The sequence below is a fragment of the Arachis stenosperma genome, chromosome 3 (assembly GCF_014773155.1).
Source record: "Arachis stenosperma cultivar V10309 chromosome 3, arast.V10309.gnm1.PFL2, whole genome shotgun sequence".
NCBI classification, from domain to species: Eukaryota; Viridiplantae; Streptophyta; class Magnoliopsida; order Fabales; family Fabaceae; genus Arachis; species Arachis stenosperma.
In genome coordinates, this window is record NC_080379.1 from 99,324,524 (window position 1) to 99,342,214 (window position 17,691).

The 17,691-nt window shown below is 36.4% G+C and overlaps 1 protein-coding gene across 1 annotated transcript; it reads left to right on the plus strand.

Moving 5' to 3' along the window:
* The first annotated feature begins 12,625 nt into the window (after positions 1-12,625).
* Positions 12,626-16,531, plus strand: LOC130965409 (inactive protein kinase SELMODRAFT_444075-like). Its single transcript, XM_057890173.1, has 9 exons — positions 12,626-13,386; positions 13,466-13,620; positions 13,698-13,792; positions 13,865-14,802; positions 14,881-15,041; positions 15,128-15,204; positions 15,276-15,423; positions 15,497-15,667; positions 15,749-16,531. Exons 1-9 carry the CDS (start codon positions 13,182-13,184, stop codon positions 15,770-15,772), a joined length of 1,974 nt encoding a protein of 657 aa, XP_057746156.1. The 5' UTR covers positions 12,626-13,181; the 3' UTR covers positions 15,773-16,531.
* The last annotated feature ends 1,160 nt before the right edge of the window (positions 16,532-17,691 follow it).

Here is a 17,691-nt window from a genome sequence, read left to right on the forward strand (position 1 = left end):
CAAAACATGAATGAAAATCAAAACAGTTTACAAAAATTTGGTAGCATTTCGACTAAAATTGGATGTTCCCGGAAATAAAATAGTAAGCAGGACAGTTCATATAAATGAAAATATAGCTGCAATTACATATAAGGAATACAAACATGAAAAAGCAGTGTAAAAAGCAGCATGAAATAGTAAATTACAGCATATGAACAATACTAACATCACAGCAACAGTAGAGTTGTGAAAAGTATAAAACAACAAGTAGGAACAGCGCAATTAATCAGGCCTAAATCCACTAACCACATCCTAGGCTAACTAACCACCCAGAATCCACTACAACATGCATATCTAACTAGCCTAATGATGAACATAAACAGAAAAATATGTAATTAACTAGGAATTGAAAGAAGGGTGGCGTTCGGCGGAACCTGGTAGGCGTAGGAAAGAAAGTGGGGCAGAGAGATGGCTGGGGATGGTGGTGGTGGCTGACGCGGCGGTTGAGGGCGGCGCGGTGGGTGTGGTGGTCGCGGAGGGGGGCAGGAGTGGTGGAGGGGAGAAGAAGAAAGAGAGGAAAAAGAGAGAAGGGAGGGCGTTGCGGTGGGGTCTGGGTGGTCGTCGGTGGTGCGACGGCGAAAGGCAGAGAGAGAGGGGGTGGTTGCAGGGAAGAGGAAGAAGAAAGGGGTTGGGGGGCTCGATGGGTAGGTTCGTGTCACAGGGGGTTAATAATTTGCAATCCACGCGATCGCGTGGGGCACGCGGTCGCGGGGCTGGTGTGGAATGGGGTTGGTGCGATCGCGTGGGTGACGCGATCGCATGGAATGGGTAGATAATGAAAGACGCGATCGCGTGAGGCATGCGATTGCGTTGTTGGAAATCGTGCGAAACGCACAATTCTAGCATCGGTTCCGCGCAACTCTCTGTCTCCTTTGGGGTGGTGTGCAATCCACGCGACGCGATCGCGTTGCTCACGCCGTCGCGTGGGATTGGTCTTGTGCAAGTGACGTGATCGCGTCAAGGATGCGACCGCGTGGGTTGTGTTGTGGGAAACGCGCAACAGCCGCACGATTCCAGCCCAACTTTCTGGACGTTGGATCTTTACGCCGATCTCTAGGTCACATGGCCGCGTGAATGATGCGGACGCGTGGGGAGTGTTTTTCGCAAATGACGCGAACGCACGAGCGATGCGGTTTCGTCACACGCCTTCCTTTTTTTATGCAGGTATGCAAGGCTAAATGCAAATGTTATGAATAGCATCCATGTTCAATAAAAATACTAAGTCATAAAAATCAAACAGTACGAAATAAAGAAATTGAGAAAGAAACGACCATACCATGGTGGGTTGTCTCCCACCTAGCACTTTTAGTTAAAGTCCTTAAGTTGGATATTGGATGAGCTTCCCGTTATGGCGGCTTATGTTTAAATTCATCCAGAAATCTTCACCAATGCTTGGAATGCCAATAGCCTCCGGGGTCCCAAACTAAGCATGTAAAGCTTCTAAGTAGCTTCAAACATATTCTCAGGCTCCCGGGGTGATGAATGTCGGAATAGATTCCAGGATCCCGAATTTTGCTTTTAAATCCGCCTTTGTCTTGATCTATATTTTTCCATCCGGGCGGTTTAGAAAGTAGATTCTCACCATGGTGACCAAACATTTTGGGAGATCCGTTCGATTGATCATGATGCCAATCCGTGCACTTCGAGTTGAAGCGTGAAACTTTATTGAACCTTGTGCACCAGCTCTGAGTACGAGCCATTTCCTTCTTACTCTTAAAGTCGCAGAGAGCTCTAAGCTAGCTATCTGTTTCAAGTAAACCATATTCAAGTAGAGAGTTGAAGATAAAAGTCAAGGATTTTACCCACTTGAAGTTTGTGTTGGGCGGTAATGGCCTTGGGATAGGTGTTTCCAGTGGTTCTGCAAGCTCTACTCCCTTGTGGTCTACTGTGAATTCCTCCACTTCTTGGCAAATTTCTTCCGTTTCAACCATGTCTTGATCAAAGTCTTCGATATCTTCCTCATCACTCGAGTCATAATTAAGAGGTTGAGAATAGTCGACCTCTGCATCATCTTCGTATTCACTTGGGGAAGATTCTTCTGTCTCAAAGAATTCACTTGCAGATGCAAGTGCATTACTAAGAGAACTCGACTCGCGATCATCATCATCAAGGAAACCTGCGTCTTGGGTTATCCCGTCCAGTTCTTCATAAGATATTTGCATTGGAGGTGGTGCACTATCCTCCTTAGCCTCAGCTGTAATTTCTTTGACGGAATTTTTCACAACTCTGGATTCCTGCGGAGGTTCAACATCTCCTAAATCTTCAACCAACTCTTCTTCTTCTATAATGACAGCGTTCTCTACTTGTTCCAGTACGAAGTTGTGCTATATGCTGTCCACTGGAGCTTCTTGTGTTGTCTTCTTTGTGCTGCATTCTTCATTGGATTCTCCACATGAAGCCATGGGAGTTTGTTGAGGGGTTGAACGTCTGAAAGATAATTGATTTATTGCTTGCTCCAGTTGATGAAGGGTTACATTAAATTGGTTTACTAATTCTTCGAAGTGAACCTGTGATTCTTGGCTTGATGGGTATGAACATGGTGCATAGGGGAGTGGTGGTTCTTGGGACTAATTGGATTGGTGTTGGGGCGGGTAAGGATCATGTGGTGGCGATTGGCGAAAAGAAGCTTGTGAGTATAGTGGGTTAAGGTTATGTTGAAAGGAGGGTCTCTGAGCACGGGGTGGGCTTGTTGGTAGTTACAAGATGGTCCACCAAATCTATCAGTTGGGTATGCATTGTAGAATGGCCTCTGTCCATGATGTCTAGGAGAGTGTTGTTTCCTAAAGGGTTGATCAGATCCTCGTGGCTCCATCCATCTTTGATTGCTTAGACCTTGATGCATAGTCCTGTTATAGTTTCCATTCTTTGCAACAAAATTAGAACTAAACTCAAAGCAAGAGGGGTGAGAATTCATAATAGTTATCAGAAATGAGGAAGGAAGAGAAGAAACAAATAAACAAGTAAAAGAAAAATATTTACAATAAACAATAATAAGGCACACGTTTGGAATTTCCCGGCAACGGCGCCATTTTGACGTTAGGATTTTTGCTAGTGAAGAATTTTATAAAATATAGTCGTGTTGTGAGTATAGATTCTAAACCAACAGAAAATTCCTTCGTACAAACGTTTTGGTTGTCACAAGTAACAAACCCCTAAATAAATTGATAACCGAGTATTTAAACCTCGGGTTGTCTTCTCAAGGAATTGCAGGGAGGTATGTTCCTATTATTGGTTATGAAGATTATAAATCGGGGTTTTAAAGATGAGGAACAAGTCATTTAAATTGCAATTAAAATAAATAAAAGACTGTAAAATAAATAAATAACTGTAAAATAAACTTTTGACAAGGTATGAGAAATTGAAAATCCTATCCTAGTTATCTTTATCAATGATGATAAAAATTGAATCTTAATTCTACTTAGTTAACCTTTGCTAGTGCAAGGGAAGGTCAAATGACTAATTAGTTTGATATTCAAATCCTAGTTAATTCCTAGAAAAAGATTGGGATTATTGAAGTTCAAGCTAATTAGCAAAGATAGCAATTATCGATCACGTTGACTCTAATAACTCATGAATTACTGATTTCTTAACCAAGACCAAAAGGAGAAAAGTAAATCTACTGGAATAAAAATGTCTTCGGATTGGAAGCAACAGTAACATAAATAAAAGCGAGTAATAATAAACTGAAATACCTCAAACAACATTAATTCAAAGAATAATCTGTAACGTAGAAGAATTCATAAATTAAATTGAGAAGATAAATAAAAAGGGATATGGAACCTGATGAAAAGAGATAATCCTGAAAGCAAAAGAAATCCTAATTCTAAATCCTAGAAGAGAGAGGAGAGAAACTCTCCTTCCAAACTACATCTAATTCATGAATAGTAACTAATTGGAGATTCTCCCTTTAACGGATGCATTCCCCCACTTCATAACCTCTAATATGTGCCTTCTGGACTTTGACTTGGGCCAAAAAGGGCTTCAGAAATCGCTGGGAGCGTTTTCTGTAATTTCTGGTGCGTGGCCTCTGTCACGCGTCCGGTGTGTCACGCGGTCGCGTCATTTGGAGTTTTTCTTGTCACACGGTCGCTTCAGTCATGCGTCCGCATCATATGCGTTTTGCTTATGGCGCGCGATCGCGTCAATCACGCGGTTGCGTCACTGCCATTTCGCTCTGGCATGCGGCTGCGTCGCCCATGCGATCGCGTCGCTGCTAGTTTCTTCAAAAACTCCGCTTTATGCTTTCCTTCTATTTTTGCATGTTTCCTTTCCATCCTTTAAGTCATTCCTGCCTTAGAAGATCTGAAATTACTCAATACACGAATCACGGCATCGAATGATAATGAAGGGAAATTAAAATTATTATTTTTAAAGCATAGGTAAAAGCTCTTAAAAAATTACAAAAGACATCAAACAACACACGAATCATAAAAATTTAGATTATAAGCTAGATTATATTTTTAGTCCAAACAACACAAATCAAAATGTCGTATAATTTATTCATTACATATAATACCAGGTAAAAGCTCTTAAAAAATTACAAAAGACATCAAATACTATGAAAACCAAGAAATATTCTCTAATATAGCACAAATTCTTCTCATCCTTTGAAAACTATAGTATTCAAATTTTAACATGTCAAACCTTTAATTTTGTGGAAACCAAGAAATATTCTCTAATGCCATAAAATATTTGTTGTACCAGGATGAAGGAGCGAGCCTGTGATTCCAAAGTGTTCTATCCAGAAGGTCAGCAAGCTTTGTTTCTGTTGTCTGAATAGAAGTGCTTTAATCAGTACCAGAAGCTAAATGGCTGAGCTTTACATCTATTGTGGCCTTATGTATTCTTTCTCTTGTGGAATTATTTGTGGCAAAGTAGTTGCTGTTTCTTATTAATATTGAAATGTTCTGTTCCACCAAATGAATCTAAGAACTGACGTAATCCAAACCGACTCTACAAAGTTGATAGTAAACCACAAAGAGATGTAAAAGTAACCAGATAAACTTAGTAGTATCATAAATAAATAAGATACCCCAGTTTAACCACTGGGACACGTATCGCTGCATACAACCTTCGAAAAGGGGAACCAATCCAGAACACTCAAGATAGACTACATCGTGGTAGACGTAAGCTCAGCCTACAATGCCTTAATAGATCGGACAACGTTAAATTAACTTGGCGCAATAGTTTCAACTCCACATCTATGTATGAAATTTCCAACTGCGGAAGGGATAGCTACAATAAAGGCAGATCAAAAGATGGCACGTCGCTGTTATAACGAAAGTCTAAACCTCCGAGGCGAAGGAGGAGAGTTCCACACAATCGAGTTCGGTGGAGTTCAGAGGCGAGAAGAACTCCGACCGCGACCCGAAGGAGAAGTAGAAAGAGTCCAGATCGGAGACACCTCGGATAAAACAACTAATATTGGCCTGATCCTGAAAGGAGACACAAATGAATCACCAATACGGTTCCTACGAGATAATGTTGATCTCTTTGCATGGAAAGCTATCGACATGCCAGGCATTGATCCCAAACTAATGAGCCACAAATTGGCAGTCTACCCGGGATCCCGGCCGGTACAACAAAGACGAAGAAAAGTCGGACCAGAACGATCTCAAGCTATAGAAGAACAAGTACAAGCGCTACTAGAGGCTGGGTTCATAAGGGAAGTTAAATACCCACTATGGCTAGCAAACGTCGTCTTGGTGAAAAAGTCAAATAGGAAGTGGCGAATGTGCACCGACTACACCGACCTCAACAAAGCCTGTCCAAAAGACCCTTACCCACTCCCAAGCATCGACGCTCTAGTAGATGCTTCATCAGGATATAAGTATCTCTCCTTCATGGACGCATATTCGGGGTACAACCAAATCCCCATGTATCCACCACGCATATGCCCGAACCTCCTACCATCATCGCGATGCTGAGTCCACTATGCATAGTCAATCCAATTAGCCCAATCACACATGGCCGGATCTTCAGAGCGAAGGATGTCAAACCAGTAGTTAAACTCGACCTTGGTCTTCACATAAACAGCATTAATTAAAAACCTCTTAGCATCCTTGCCCTTAAAACTAAAGGCGAAGTTTGCCGCCACGTGTCGGATACAGAATGCCCTATATGCATTTGGCAGAAGCAAACCCCCATCAGGAGCCTCTAGTGCAGCCTTGATCCCATTGTGCCTATCTGATATGACTAGAATACCCAGTTGAGGGGTTACGTGCTGCCGAAGGTGGGATAAGAAGAACGACCACAACTCTTTATTCTCATCCTCCACAAGTGCGAATGCGACAGGAATGATATTGAAATTCCCATCCTGAGCAATCGCAACTAGCAGTGTATCACCATATTTTCTGTACAAGTGGGTTTCGTCGACACTAACCAGAGGCTTGCAATGTAAGAAGGCCTCGATAGACGGTAGGAATGTCCAAAAAATCTAGTGGAAATAAGCTTTCTCCTCATCGACTTGGCCACCAAGTCGCACAGGACTAGTCCTCAACACTGCAATACTATCCGGCATCGTCATCGTGGCAACTCATTATATGGCTCTTTCCAGTCTCCGTAAATATGAGTCACGACCTTCTGCTTAGCCATCCAAACCCTCTTGTATGGTCTAAAACCAAAATGGGCCTTTATGGCATTCTGTAGTGCCTTGATCGACATGGCAGCATCGACTCTAATCATAGGCAGTATGAAAGCCGAGATCACATGGTAGTCAAGCCTTATGTTATCACTGGATATCAAAGTAGCCAGACAAGTATGAGGTCCATTGTACCATTTTACCTCCTAAATACCTCTACGCTGACGGAGACTAATATAGTAATACGAATCAACCATGTGCACCCGTTGCCGAATTCCTTACACTTCCCATGGTACTTGTAGTAATAAGATTCCAACACTTTATACTCAACCACATGTCAGATGCTGTAAGTCTTCACACTCAGCACGACCTCCACTTTATCCTGAAGCTGCTAACCAACTTGGAACTCAGCTAGTCCTCCTGTATCCTATGTATCTCTGGCACCAAATTTGATAGGCACGACAGGTTTTTCCTACTATCTCATGGCATCTAAGTCCAAAGTTGAAAAGTGAGGGAGTATTGTGAAGCTAAACTAGCCGCTCCACCACCCCCAGCTGGAGTACTTCTCGCTAGCTCATCATCACTATCATCGACAATCGTGGTGGACTCCACATCATCATCATCGTCATTCTCAAATACATCTGCCACACCATCCGGTGCTCCACCCTGTCAAAATTTCGGAACCACATCAGGAATGTCGGCCATCGCAATTGCAATATCACCGATAGGTCCAGTGTCACCCACTTCTCCATCACGAGTGCAGTAGAGATCAGTAGCAAAGGACGGGGAGGCAACAAAAACTATCTCAAGCTCCATCACACGCAGAGATGAAGAGGCACCAACAGGCCTCGAACTAGAGCAGGCTGCCGTGGTTGAAGGCTGAGGATTCTGGTTAGAACCTCCTGAATTAGATACCACATCTACAAGTTTGGCCAATAGCTCAGAGGTCCTTATCTCCGGGAATTGTCAACGACAATGGAAAAGAACTTCCAAATCTACGTCGCTGCCTATTACGAACGAATCGTACTTCAAATCATCCCGCAAAATGAAAATCAGAATTTTGTAGAATAACTTCTCCACCCATTTCACGCCTTGCAGCCCCAGTTTTTGGATTATAATATTCTGAAAGTCGGTGAATCTCGTTGAAGGTCTAAGGAAACCACTAAGCGGATTTTTATCAATAAACTTAATTTCAGAATGCGTTTTTTTCTTAATCGATCCTCTATGGTGCACCAAAACTAAAAAACTCTCATCACTAGCCATTGTGAGGCTTACTATGTTAAAGAATTCACATTCAACAGCTATTTATATACGTTTGCACCATAGTAACTTGAATTATCTTACATCTATTTATTTGCGGAAACTATAGTAAATCGACTTGGCCTGTATGTGTCGATTTATTCATGGTCATTTCGATTGTGGTAAATCGAATTATACTAATTCGATTTACTTGGAGCCATAACCATGCATGCATAAATCGAATGAGGCTAATTCGATTTGCATGAAACCCTACTAAATCGAATATTGCTGTTTCGATATATATAGAATTATGCTAAATCGAGTTTGGCTGCTTCAATTTATATAGAAATATCTTCTACGAACATGCACATAACATAACATTTTTTTGTTTGGGTGATTTGGGTAATTTTAGATTAGTATTGGTTTATTTAATTTTTTATCCTATTTTTTATGCATCTACTTGTATTATATTTAAATATTGTAACTAGTAGAAAATTAAAAGATATTTACAAATTTAATATTTAATATTAATTGTATTAATATTGAAATAAACGGTTTATTAACCGTTTCTTTAATTTTCATTCAAACGGTCATATATGAGTTATGACCTTTGGCATGGAAAGGTTGTAATCTACTGTTGTACCCATTATGTAATGAAAAGTTACAACCTTTAAGTTTATACGTGACTTATGATTTGGTTGGCTTTGTGCTTGTATTTTGGTTACTTCTTTTGAATATATAAAAAGATAATTGCTCACTGCATGAATGAATAATAAGTATTAAGTGTACATTTTAATTGGTGAAAATTTAGGTATAATTAATTTTATCTGAAGTTAATAATTGAGAGCCGTTAAATAATTTGACTGATTTGACTAAATTTGTATCTAATAATTTTCAACAATTAACTTCACGTAAAGTTGACTGAAACGTGAGCATCTTATATCCATTTCCTAGTTATTTTTATATTGTTTTTAGTTAGATTTTACTTACTAAGTTTTATTATATTTTAGTGCGAAATTCACCTTTGGATGCTACTTTGAGTTTTTCTTGTGTTTTTATGGTTTTAGGTGAAATTCGGAGTAGTTTGGAGAAGTTTGAAACAAGAAAGGAAAATGCTGACAACTCCCCCCTGGACGCTAAACGTCCAACCTGGCGTTCAATGCCAACAGTGGGCATAAAAACAGAATTTCGCTCTCCCTCTCTAGCATTCAACACTCAGACTGGCGCTGAACGCTAGCAAGCAGCTTGTTTCACATGCTATTGGGCCTCCAAAGTGGATTTAACACCTCTTAGGCTTATCTTATCTTATCTTTGTAATTTTTATTTTAAAATAATATCTTTTAGGTTTAACATTTATTATTAGATTAGTATTTAAAGGAGGAGATCTTTTTCTTTTCGAGATCCTTTTCAGAAACCTGTTTTCTTTATAAAGTCGTGAGCAACTAAATCTCCTAATTAAGGTTAGGAGCTCTGTTTATTTCTATGGATTAAGATTATTATTCTTTTATTTTAATTAATGTTTGATTCAATTCTAAAGTATTATTTTCGTTTTTAATCCTATGAATTTGGGTGGAACAAGAGTATAAATCTTATTCTACATGAGCTCTTGTGATTCTCGATAGAGCTATCTCGCTTGAGCCACAGCTTGAAAACACTCCTCCTAAACTGCTAATTACCTGGACTAATTGGGATATGTGACATAAAATCCTGTTAGCTTTAGGTAATTGAGATTTTTATGGTGCTAAACTGGTTTTCTGAACTTAACCCTCTGATTTGAATTGAATGACCACGAGAGTGGCGTTTGATAAGGGTTAGAGGAGATTAAATCGTTAAGAGATTAGGTTTTAATCACTTATGGTTTGCCATAGAATGAATCACTAGTTGTTAAAATAGTTGGTAAGACGTTTTAACTCCGAAAGATAAACATCTCCGAGACTTTAACAGTTTTCTCATCATTGTTTTACTCTAAACCTGTTTATTTGCTTTATCTACTTGCTTTTTACTACTTATGCGTTTTACACCAACAACCATTTTTTACTGTTTGCCTGACTAAGTCCAACAAGATAGCTATTGCTTGTTTAGTTTGACAATTCTCGTGGGATCGACCCTCACTCACCAGAGGTATTACTTGGATGACCCAATGTACTTGCTGGTTAAGTTGTGCGACTTCTAATTTCGCGCACCACTAACTACACCAGAGTTTCTACTATTTTAATTTTAATTATTGAGAGTTTTTTTATTTAAGAGAGTTAAAAAATTTTTATTATTACTAATTGAAAAATTCATTGATTTCATTATTATATCTTGGGAGAATATTGTCATCAACCTTATAACAACTAAATGTGAGAATAAATATCTTTCTAAAAGAATCGATCTAATTGTACATTAAAACTACAACAAATATAAAATTTTGTCATCTTATTCATCATAATTTTCAACAATGCACATATGAAAGACTATAAAATAGATTCTTTTCAGATCTCCAACTATCAAAGACTATAAAAACTAAAAAAATCCTAAAATATTTTTCTAATTCTAATTCTCATATTTCTTAAATCTCAAATTAATTTGATAGTCAAAATTCTTACGTATACTTGCTTCTTAGCTGACTTGGAGGCAACGGCTAACGGATGGCTCCTCCTTTCAACCAACTTTTTTCAATTCCACAAGTAATTCCACATTATAACGGATTATTTAGACTTTAAGAAAAAAAAAAGAGACAAAACATATTGTTATACAGATTTTTAATAAATTTAGATTGGTTCGATATCTAATAATTTGGAAGCAAAATCTACTCCTCTTATAAGTGCTAATTTTTAAATTGTGTACTAAAAAATCCCAATTTCAGACGAATAGAGAAGAAACAGAAAAATTTAAAATGTAAATGAAATTTAAATGACTTGAAATCAAAATTACAGAACAAAGTAAATGACTTGAAATTAAAACAAAACAATAAAATGCCTTCAACAAAGATTAAAGGACTTTAAATTCAAAAGACAATACGAAAATGTTAAAGAGAAAAACAAAAACTTTGAAAGGGAAGTAAATTTGCAGAAAGAGTAAAGATGGCAAGGAATTTAAAAGAAATATAAAAGACATTGAAGAAATTCTACAGAAAAAAAGCTCTTTGCAGACTCAGAAAATCGCTGAAAATGTGAGTGTGCAAAAGTGTCTTTTGAAAACGAATTTCAACTCTTATTCCTTCCAAGTTATGCCTATTTATAATTTTTTTTTCAACCAATCAAAAATTTCTTTACAAACTACACATATAAAGAAATTAAATATAACTGTTCCCGCTATAACAATAGTGCGATAACTGTGTTCAACTGCCTTAATCACTAATCTCTCCATTGCTTCGATCATATGAATCCTCATTTTTTATTTGCATCTTCGATTAAACCAGCTTATTCATCGATGATTTCTTTGGATCGTCTTGGACATCTTTTCCACATACTCCAAACAAATATCTTCAATTTATTTATCATTAAATTTAAATTATCATTTTTATATATATACTAATCTGCTAACACATGAGTTAGTATATAATTATATTATGGTTAGTCTTTTTCGCCATCCAATCCAACTCTATACCCAATTCAATGAGATTAATAATAAGAACTTTCAAACAGATTCTAATGCCATGTGACATTGCCATTTGATAATAATATAAAATGGTGAATTATATGATAAAGATGTAAATTTATAGATTTTTTTTATGGAATGAAAATGAAATTAAAAAAGGTAGAACTCATACTTTAAATAATAATAAAATAATAAAAAATAATTATAAAAAAAATTTATTTTCTCTTTTTATATCACTCTATCTAGAAGAGTGCCTCCCTATAAAATTTACATGTCATGAATGTCAGCATGTCACACCCTTCGAGACGTGAGTGAGTGAATGATTTCTAGGTTAAACCTATGCGTAAGCTCTTGATGATATTACTGATAAAGTGATAATTAATTATTATGGCTAACATAATTACACGAGACACGAGATTCTTATAATAATGTCACTGATTTCTATATAACACTAATATTTACAAATCTAGCTTTTATATAAAAATAAAAAATCAAAATTGTTTCTCTTTTGTGTTACAAGTTCTGCGACTTTCAATATCCATTCCCCTCGGTTCAAGCGACATATAGTTCACACAGCTCATCACCTTTTTATTCTCAAATTAATATCATCTTTTTATACTGATAAGGAGATAAGTTTTTTGTTAATAAAACTTCCTTTTAATTTGTTCAAAGTTTTTTCTTTTTTACAAGCAACAGATCGTAATCGTCCATCAACAGTGTTCAAAGTTATTGCCAGTAAATCTTTTTTGGCTAAAATTACATTATGAGTATATTAAAAAATTTTAATTATTTATTTTTTATAAAATTTTTCTCTATGAAAATGTATTTTAATTATCCTAATGATAATGATAAAGTAACTACTATACTCCGTAATCTTTTGAAGTTAGAGAATAATTTTTTTTTTCGTATATTATTACATAATAGGTATATTCTATATATTTTTGGCACATGAAATAATCATATATTTAACAATTTAACACAGGTAAATGTTGTATAAAAATAATATTTTGGAATACTTATTAAATATAATATTTTTATATTCAAATAAAATAAAAAAAAATTTCAATATATACAACTAAATTTATTTTGCAGTAATAATTGTAATGCATGTGGGATCCTAAGGAAGGCACTGAAATCAGCGGTTAATCTGACTCAATTGAGTTTTGGGATCAGTCGAAGAGGCACAGGATTTAGTTATAGTGTCTCACATACAATTGTCCCTTTCTTCGTGTCATCATTTGCTTGAGATTATCCTTCATTTCTACATTTTTTTTTATTGTTATTGTTATTGTTATTTTTGTCTTAACCGCTTTCTCCTCTTTCTTCTGAGTCACAATCATTGTTCAGAAAACTGTTACAGGAAAATGCCAAGAAGAAGAAGATGATGGGGTTCCCCGGCTTCAAGCTTGCCTCACCTGAACCCATTTTCTCTTTCAACTCTCAAATTGCATACCCTCCTCATCAAGGATTCAAGATTCAAGAAATTACTTCTCTTCTTGTGCATGTGCTTTGTGCTGAACCCAACCTGGCTTTTCACGTGCTCATGCTTTAACTGAAGTCTCCTTGAAGTTTGTGTCAGTAACTGAGTATTTAGTATTTCTTGTGGTTCCGAGGATGTTGTCACCCTTATGCAAAGTCGTGATCTTGAACCCGAATTCAGTTTTCTAGTGTTTGTGATGGGAACATTGAGATTGGGGGGCCTTTGGTAACTTCAATTTTTGGCAGAGTTTGGAACTTTGAGATGAGCAGCAAAAAGGAAGGTTATGAAGAAGTAGAAGAAGAAGAAGAAGAAGAAGAAGAAGAGATGGTGAGTGGGAAAGTGGTAGTTGTTGCAGTTAAAGCTTCAAGAGAAATTTCAAGAACTGCTTTGGTTTGGGCATTGACTCATGTTGTTCAACCAGGGGATTCCATTAAGCTGTTAGTTGTCATTCCTTTTCTCTCCTCAGGTGTTCATTCCACTCTCAATCTTGCTTTTACTCATTTTGATTTTGTAAGAATCATGATTTGTGATCTTTACATTTTCAGGCAAGAGGAATTGGGGATTCTCAAGATTTGCCAGTGATTGTACCACTAGTAACTGGAGATCCCACTTAGGAAGCGCTTCAGATCAGAAAGAAATTATTACGAGTTCCTGTTCCCAATTGGTGCTTCAACTACATGATTTATATGATCCAGACAAGGTTGGTACATAACTGTGTGTTTGTCTTTCTAATGCTTAGTATTCAGGTTTTCAAATCTGCCAAAAATGTTTATACAGATAAAGATCAGCGTTAAGATTCTTTCGAGTTCTTTATGTGGAGCAGTTGCCATTGAAGCCAAGAGAGTCCACTCAAGCTGGGTTATATTGGACAAGTAATATATATTTCACATTATGTTTTTGTTTTGTGTGTTTCATGTTGTCTATTGATTAATCCGTGATTGCAGAAAATTGAAACAAGAAAAGAAGTGCTGCATGGAGCAGCTGCATTGCAATATTGTAAGTATGAAGCGATCAAGGGCAAAGATTCTGCGCTTGAATTTGAACAGTTCACCGAAGATGGAACTTAATGATGGGGGGTGTTCATTGTCATTGGAGCTGAGTGCATATGCAAAACAAAATCCAGACACAATTAGAGGTCCTGCTGTTACTCCAGCTAGTAGTCCTGAGCAAGGATCGCCGCTATTGACTGCAACTGATATTGGTACCTCATCACTATCGAGCTCAGATCCTAGCACTTCACCATTTTTCCAGAGTGATATTTATGAAAGGCGAAGGCACGAGGGACTGAAAAATCTGGAGTATATTGAATCTGACTCGGAGAGTGAAAAGCTAAGTTTATCTTCAAAAAGTTCATATATTCAGCCCTGGATTGCCAATGTGATTTGTCTTGATGGTGAGGACAGTATGCAAAGGTTGGGCGATCAAGACCCTGTCTTAGGAGTGCTTAATTGTAAGATTGATGTCAACCTAAGCAAAAGTGTTAGAGATGCAATTTCACTTGCGAGAAATGCACCTCCTGGTCCTCCTCCATTGTGCTCTATTTGTCAGCACAAGGCACCTGCATTTGGAAACCCTCCAAGGTGGTTTACATTTGCCGAATTGCAACTCGCCACGGGTGGTTTTTCACAAGCGAATTTCTTGGCACAAGGTGGTTTTGGTTCTGTACACCGTGGCGTGCTACCGGATGGGCAAGTCATTGCTGTGAAGCAGTATAAATTAGCCAGTACACAAGGTGATAAAGAATTTTGCTCAGAAGTTGAAGTCTTAAGCTGCGCACAACATCGGAATGTTGTGACGCTAATTGGGTTTTGTGTGGAGGATGGTAGAAGATTACTAGTTTATGAATACATATGCAATGGCTCTTTGGATTCTCATCTTTATGGTAAATTCCTTTTCAATTCCTTTTATCCAATGATCTTGATCAGTGAAATGTTATGATGGATGGTAATCTATTTCGCAGGACGAAAACAGAAAGTACTAGAATGGTCTGCTCGGCAAAAAATCGCAGTGGGAGCTGCTCGCGGCTTAAGGTACCTACATGAAGAATGCAGAGTGGGATGTATTGTGCACCGTGATATGCGACCTAACAATATCCTCCTTACTCATGATTTTGAAGCACAGGTATTATTAGCTGCCTCAACAATCATTTCATTGACTTTGAGGTAGTAACAGCCTAACCATTTTATGTTTATGAAAATGGATGTTAGGTGGGAGATTTTGGACTTGCTAGGTGGCAACCTGATGGAGATTTGGGTGTGGAAACCAGGGTCATAGGAACATTTGGGTACATCCACATTAAATCCGATTTCTTGTTAAATTAAATAAATTTCATTGAAATGGGATTTGTCTTGGTAGGTATTTGGCGCCAGAATATGCTCAAAGTGGGCAAATAACAGAGAAAGCTGATGTGTATTCGTTTGGAATAGTGCTATTGGAGCTTGTAACAGGAAGGAAAGCCATTGATATAAACCGCCCCAAAGGCCAGCAGTGCCTCAGTGAATGGGTAACAAACATACATGCATGTCTCTCTATCTTTTCATTTCATTTCATTTCATTTATGCATCTTCATTGGATAGGCACGGCCATTGCTTGAACTTGAACACGAAGAAGCAGAAGCGAGAGAAGAGCTAGTTGATCCTATAATATGGAAAGGGAAAGGGTATATTGCTAAAGAGGTTAATCGAATGTTGCAATGTTGCTCCTTGTGCATCCGAAGAGACCCTCATTCAAGGCCCAGAATGTCTCAGGTTCCAATATTAACTAACTAATATTCATACCAATTATTACTACTTTTCGTTTATACTTATTCATATTTATTATGATTATAGGTGCTAAGGATGCTGGAAGAATGAACATTGTACACTCTAATCCAAACTTGGATTAATTTCTTCATTGTACAGAAAATCACTACTCTATTTTTTTATTTTTATTATTATCATTTTGGTTCCCCCTGACGAGCGTAGCAAAATTTTGTAAAGCAAACATTTAGTCTCCAAGAAAATAAATTAATTAATAAAGAGAAAATAAACAAGTGTATTAAATAACAATATAACATATAGGAATCATTTAAAAGAAAAACAAAACAATAGAAAATCAAAGAAGCCCAAAAGGCTTGTTAGTATTTGGGCTTGTATTTGTGGATCATTATTTTTATTGGCACTTTGTGTAATGGGTCCAACAATATGGGTTATGTTTTCCCCATTCCACATGGGTTGGCCCCCCAAATTCAACAAACTGTAATCAAATACACAATACAGAAACTATATTCGCTCGACTGCCATAATTGCATTATTATATAATCATTTCCTTCTTTATGGTAAAAAGAGAATACAATATTACAATGTCATTGTCTTTCCAACAGCATTTGCTTTGGAATGAGAAGGGGAAAAGCATTTTTTTTAATCACTCGAACCTAATTACAGTATCGAGTAATTAACAAGGTTGGAACATTTTTGTCCCAGCTTCTCTGGCATTGCCATCAAGGCCTGCAACAAGGTCTTACTGTCTTTTTCATAAAGCTAGTGAGTAGTGACCCTATAAATTACTTTGAATTAACTGTGAAGATCTTTTCTGTTTTTCTTACACTTGTAATACAGCTGGCAATTTTACAAGGCAAATTAAACGTGCTTTATTTGTGATAGTAAAAGAATGGAAAATTGGTTCCCCAGATGTGATATTTTTGTCAAGATGTCCGTACGATACATCCCCATGGTCCTATTTTATTATTCAAAAATATTATTTGTTCTTTAAAATTTAATTTTTGGTTAATTTTTTTTTAAATTTATTATCATTTAATTAATTTAAATATCTATTTTTATGTATCAATTATTTAAAAAATCAAAAAAATTATTTGTTTTTTATTTTTTTTTTAAAAATTAAATGAATAATATTTAAAAAATACTTAATTATACCGTTTATGATGACGATGAGTTCCCGTAGCTTCTTCAATAATAATATTATTTAAGATATAAGATAAGATGTGGATAAGATTTTTTGCCCATTATTTGAAGAAGAAAAACTAAACAGTTTTACGGGTAAATTATATTGTTACAATATGAAATCCCTTGAAGCATGTGGAAAGCAATTAAGTGAATTAACATATCGATGATGGAAACATATTACAGTATGTATTTTTTATACTTTTTGTGTTAATTTCAGTTGTCAATTTCTGCAGAGTCATGATTGCCATTTTTTATAATCAATTTCACCTTTATGTCGATCAATTCGTAATGAGCTGTAAAATAGTACATTATGATATGATAAGAGAAGTGCGGAGACATTTTTAATTATCTTGGCTCTCCTCATTGTATTAATTCTCTCGGTGTTTATTCCGCTGTCAATTTTAGTAACTTATTACTTAATTTTGTATGATAATATATAGAATAAACCACTAAATTTATTTTCAATTTTTGAAAATGTTGATAAAAATATCTTCCAATTTTAATAATAATAAAAATATTTTTAAACTATTATAAAATGCAAAAAATAATTAAAAAATATAAATATGACATAATTTTTATATTTTATCTAAAATTTTATAAAAATATTTAGATATTTATTTAAAAAATACAATAAAAAATATAAAAATTCAATTTTAGAATATATTTTAAGAATATATATATATATATATATCACTACTAGAAAATTAGTTATTACAAACGGATATTTCCGACAGATTTTATCCCACTGAAATACAGATGGATTTTAGAGGGATTTTTTTGTCGGAAAACAAAAAAAATGGATTAGCATAAATTACAGACAGAAAAGAGAA

What these genes read in the sequence shown, in the direction of transcription:
- LOC130965409 (XM_057890173.1), top strand. Translation starts at nt 13,182, where the DNA reads ATGAGCAGCAAAAAGGAAGGTTATGAAGAAGTAGAAGAAGAAGAAGAA. An exon ending in CATTCCTTTTCTCTCCTCAG is followed by an intron (nt 13,387 to 13,465) that starts GTGTTCATTCCA and finishes TTACATTTTCAG; the next exon opens with GCAAGAGGAATTGGGGATTC. An exon ending in AGCTGGGTTATATTGGACAA is followed by an intron (nt 13,793 to 13,864) that starts GTAATATATATT and finishes CCGTGATTGCAG; the next exon opens with AAAATTGAAACAAGAAAAGA.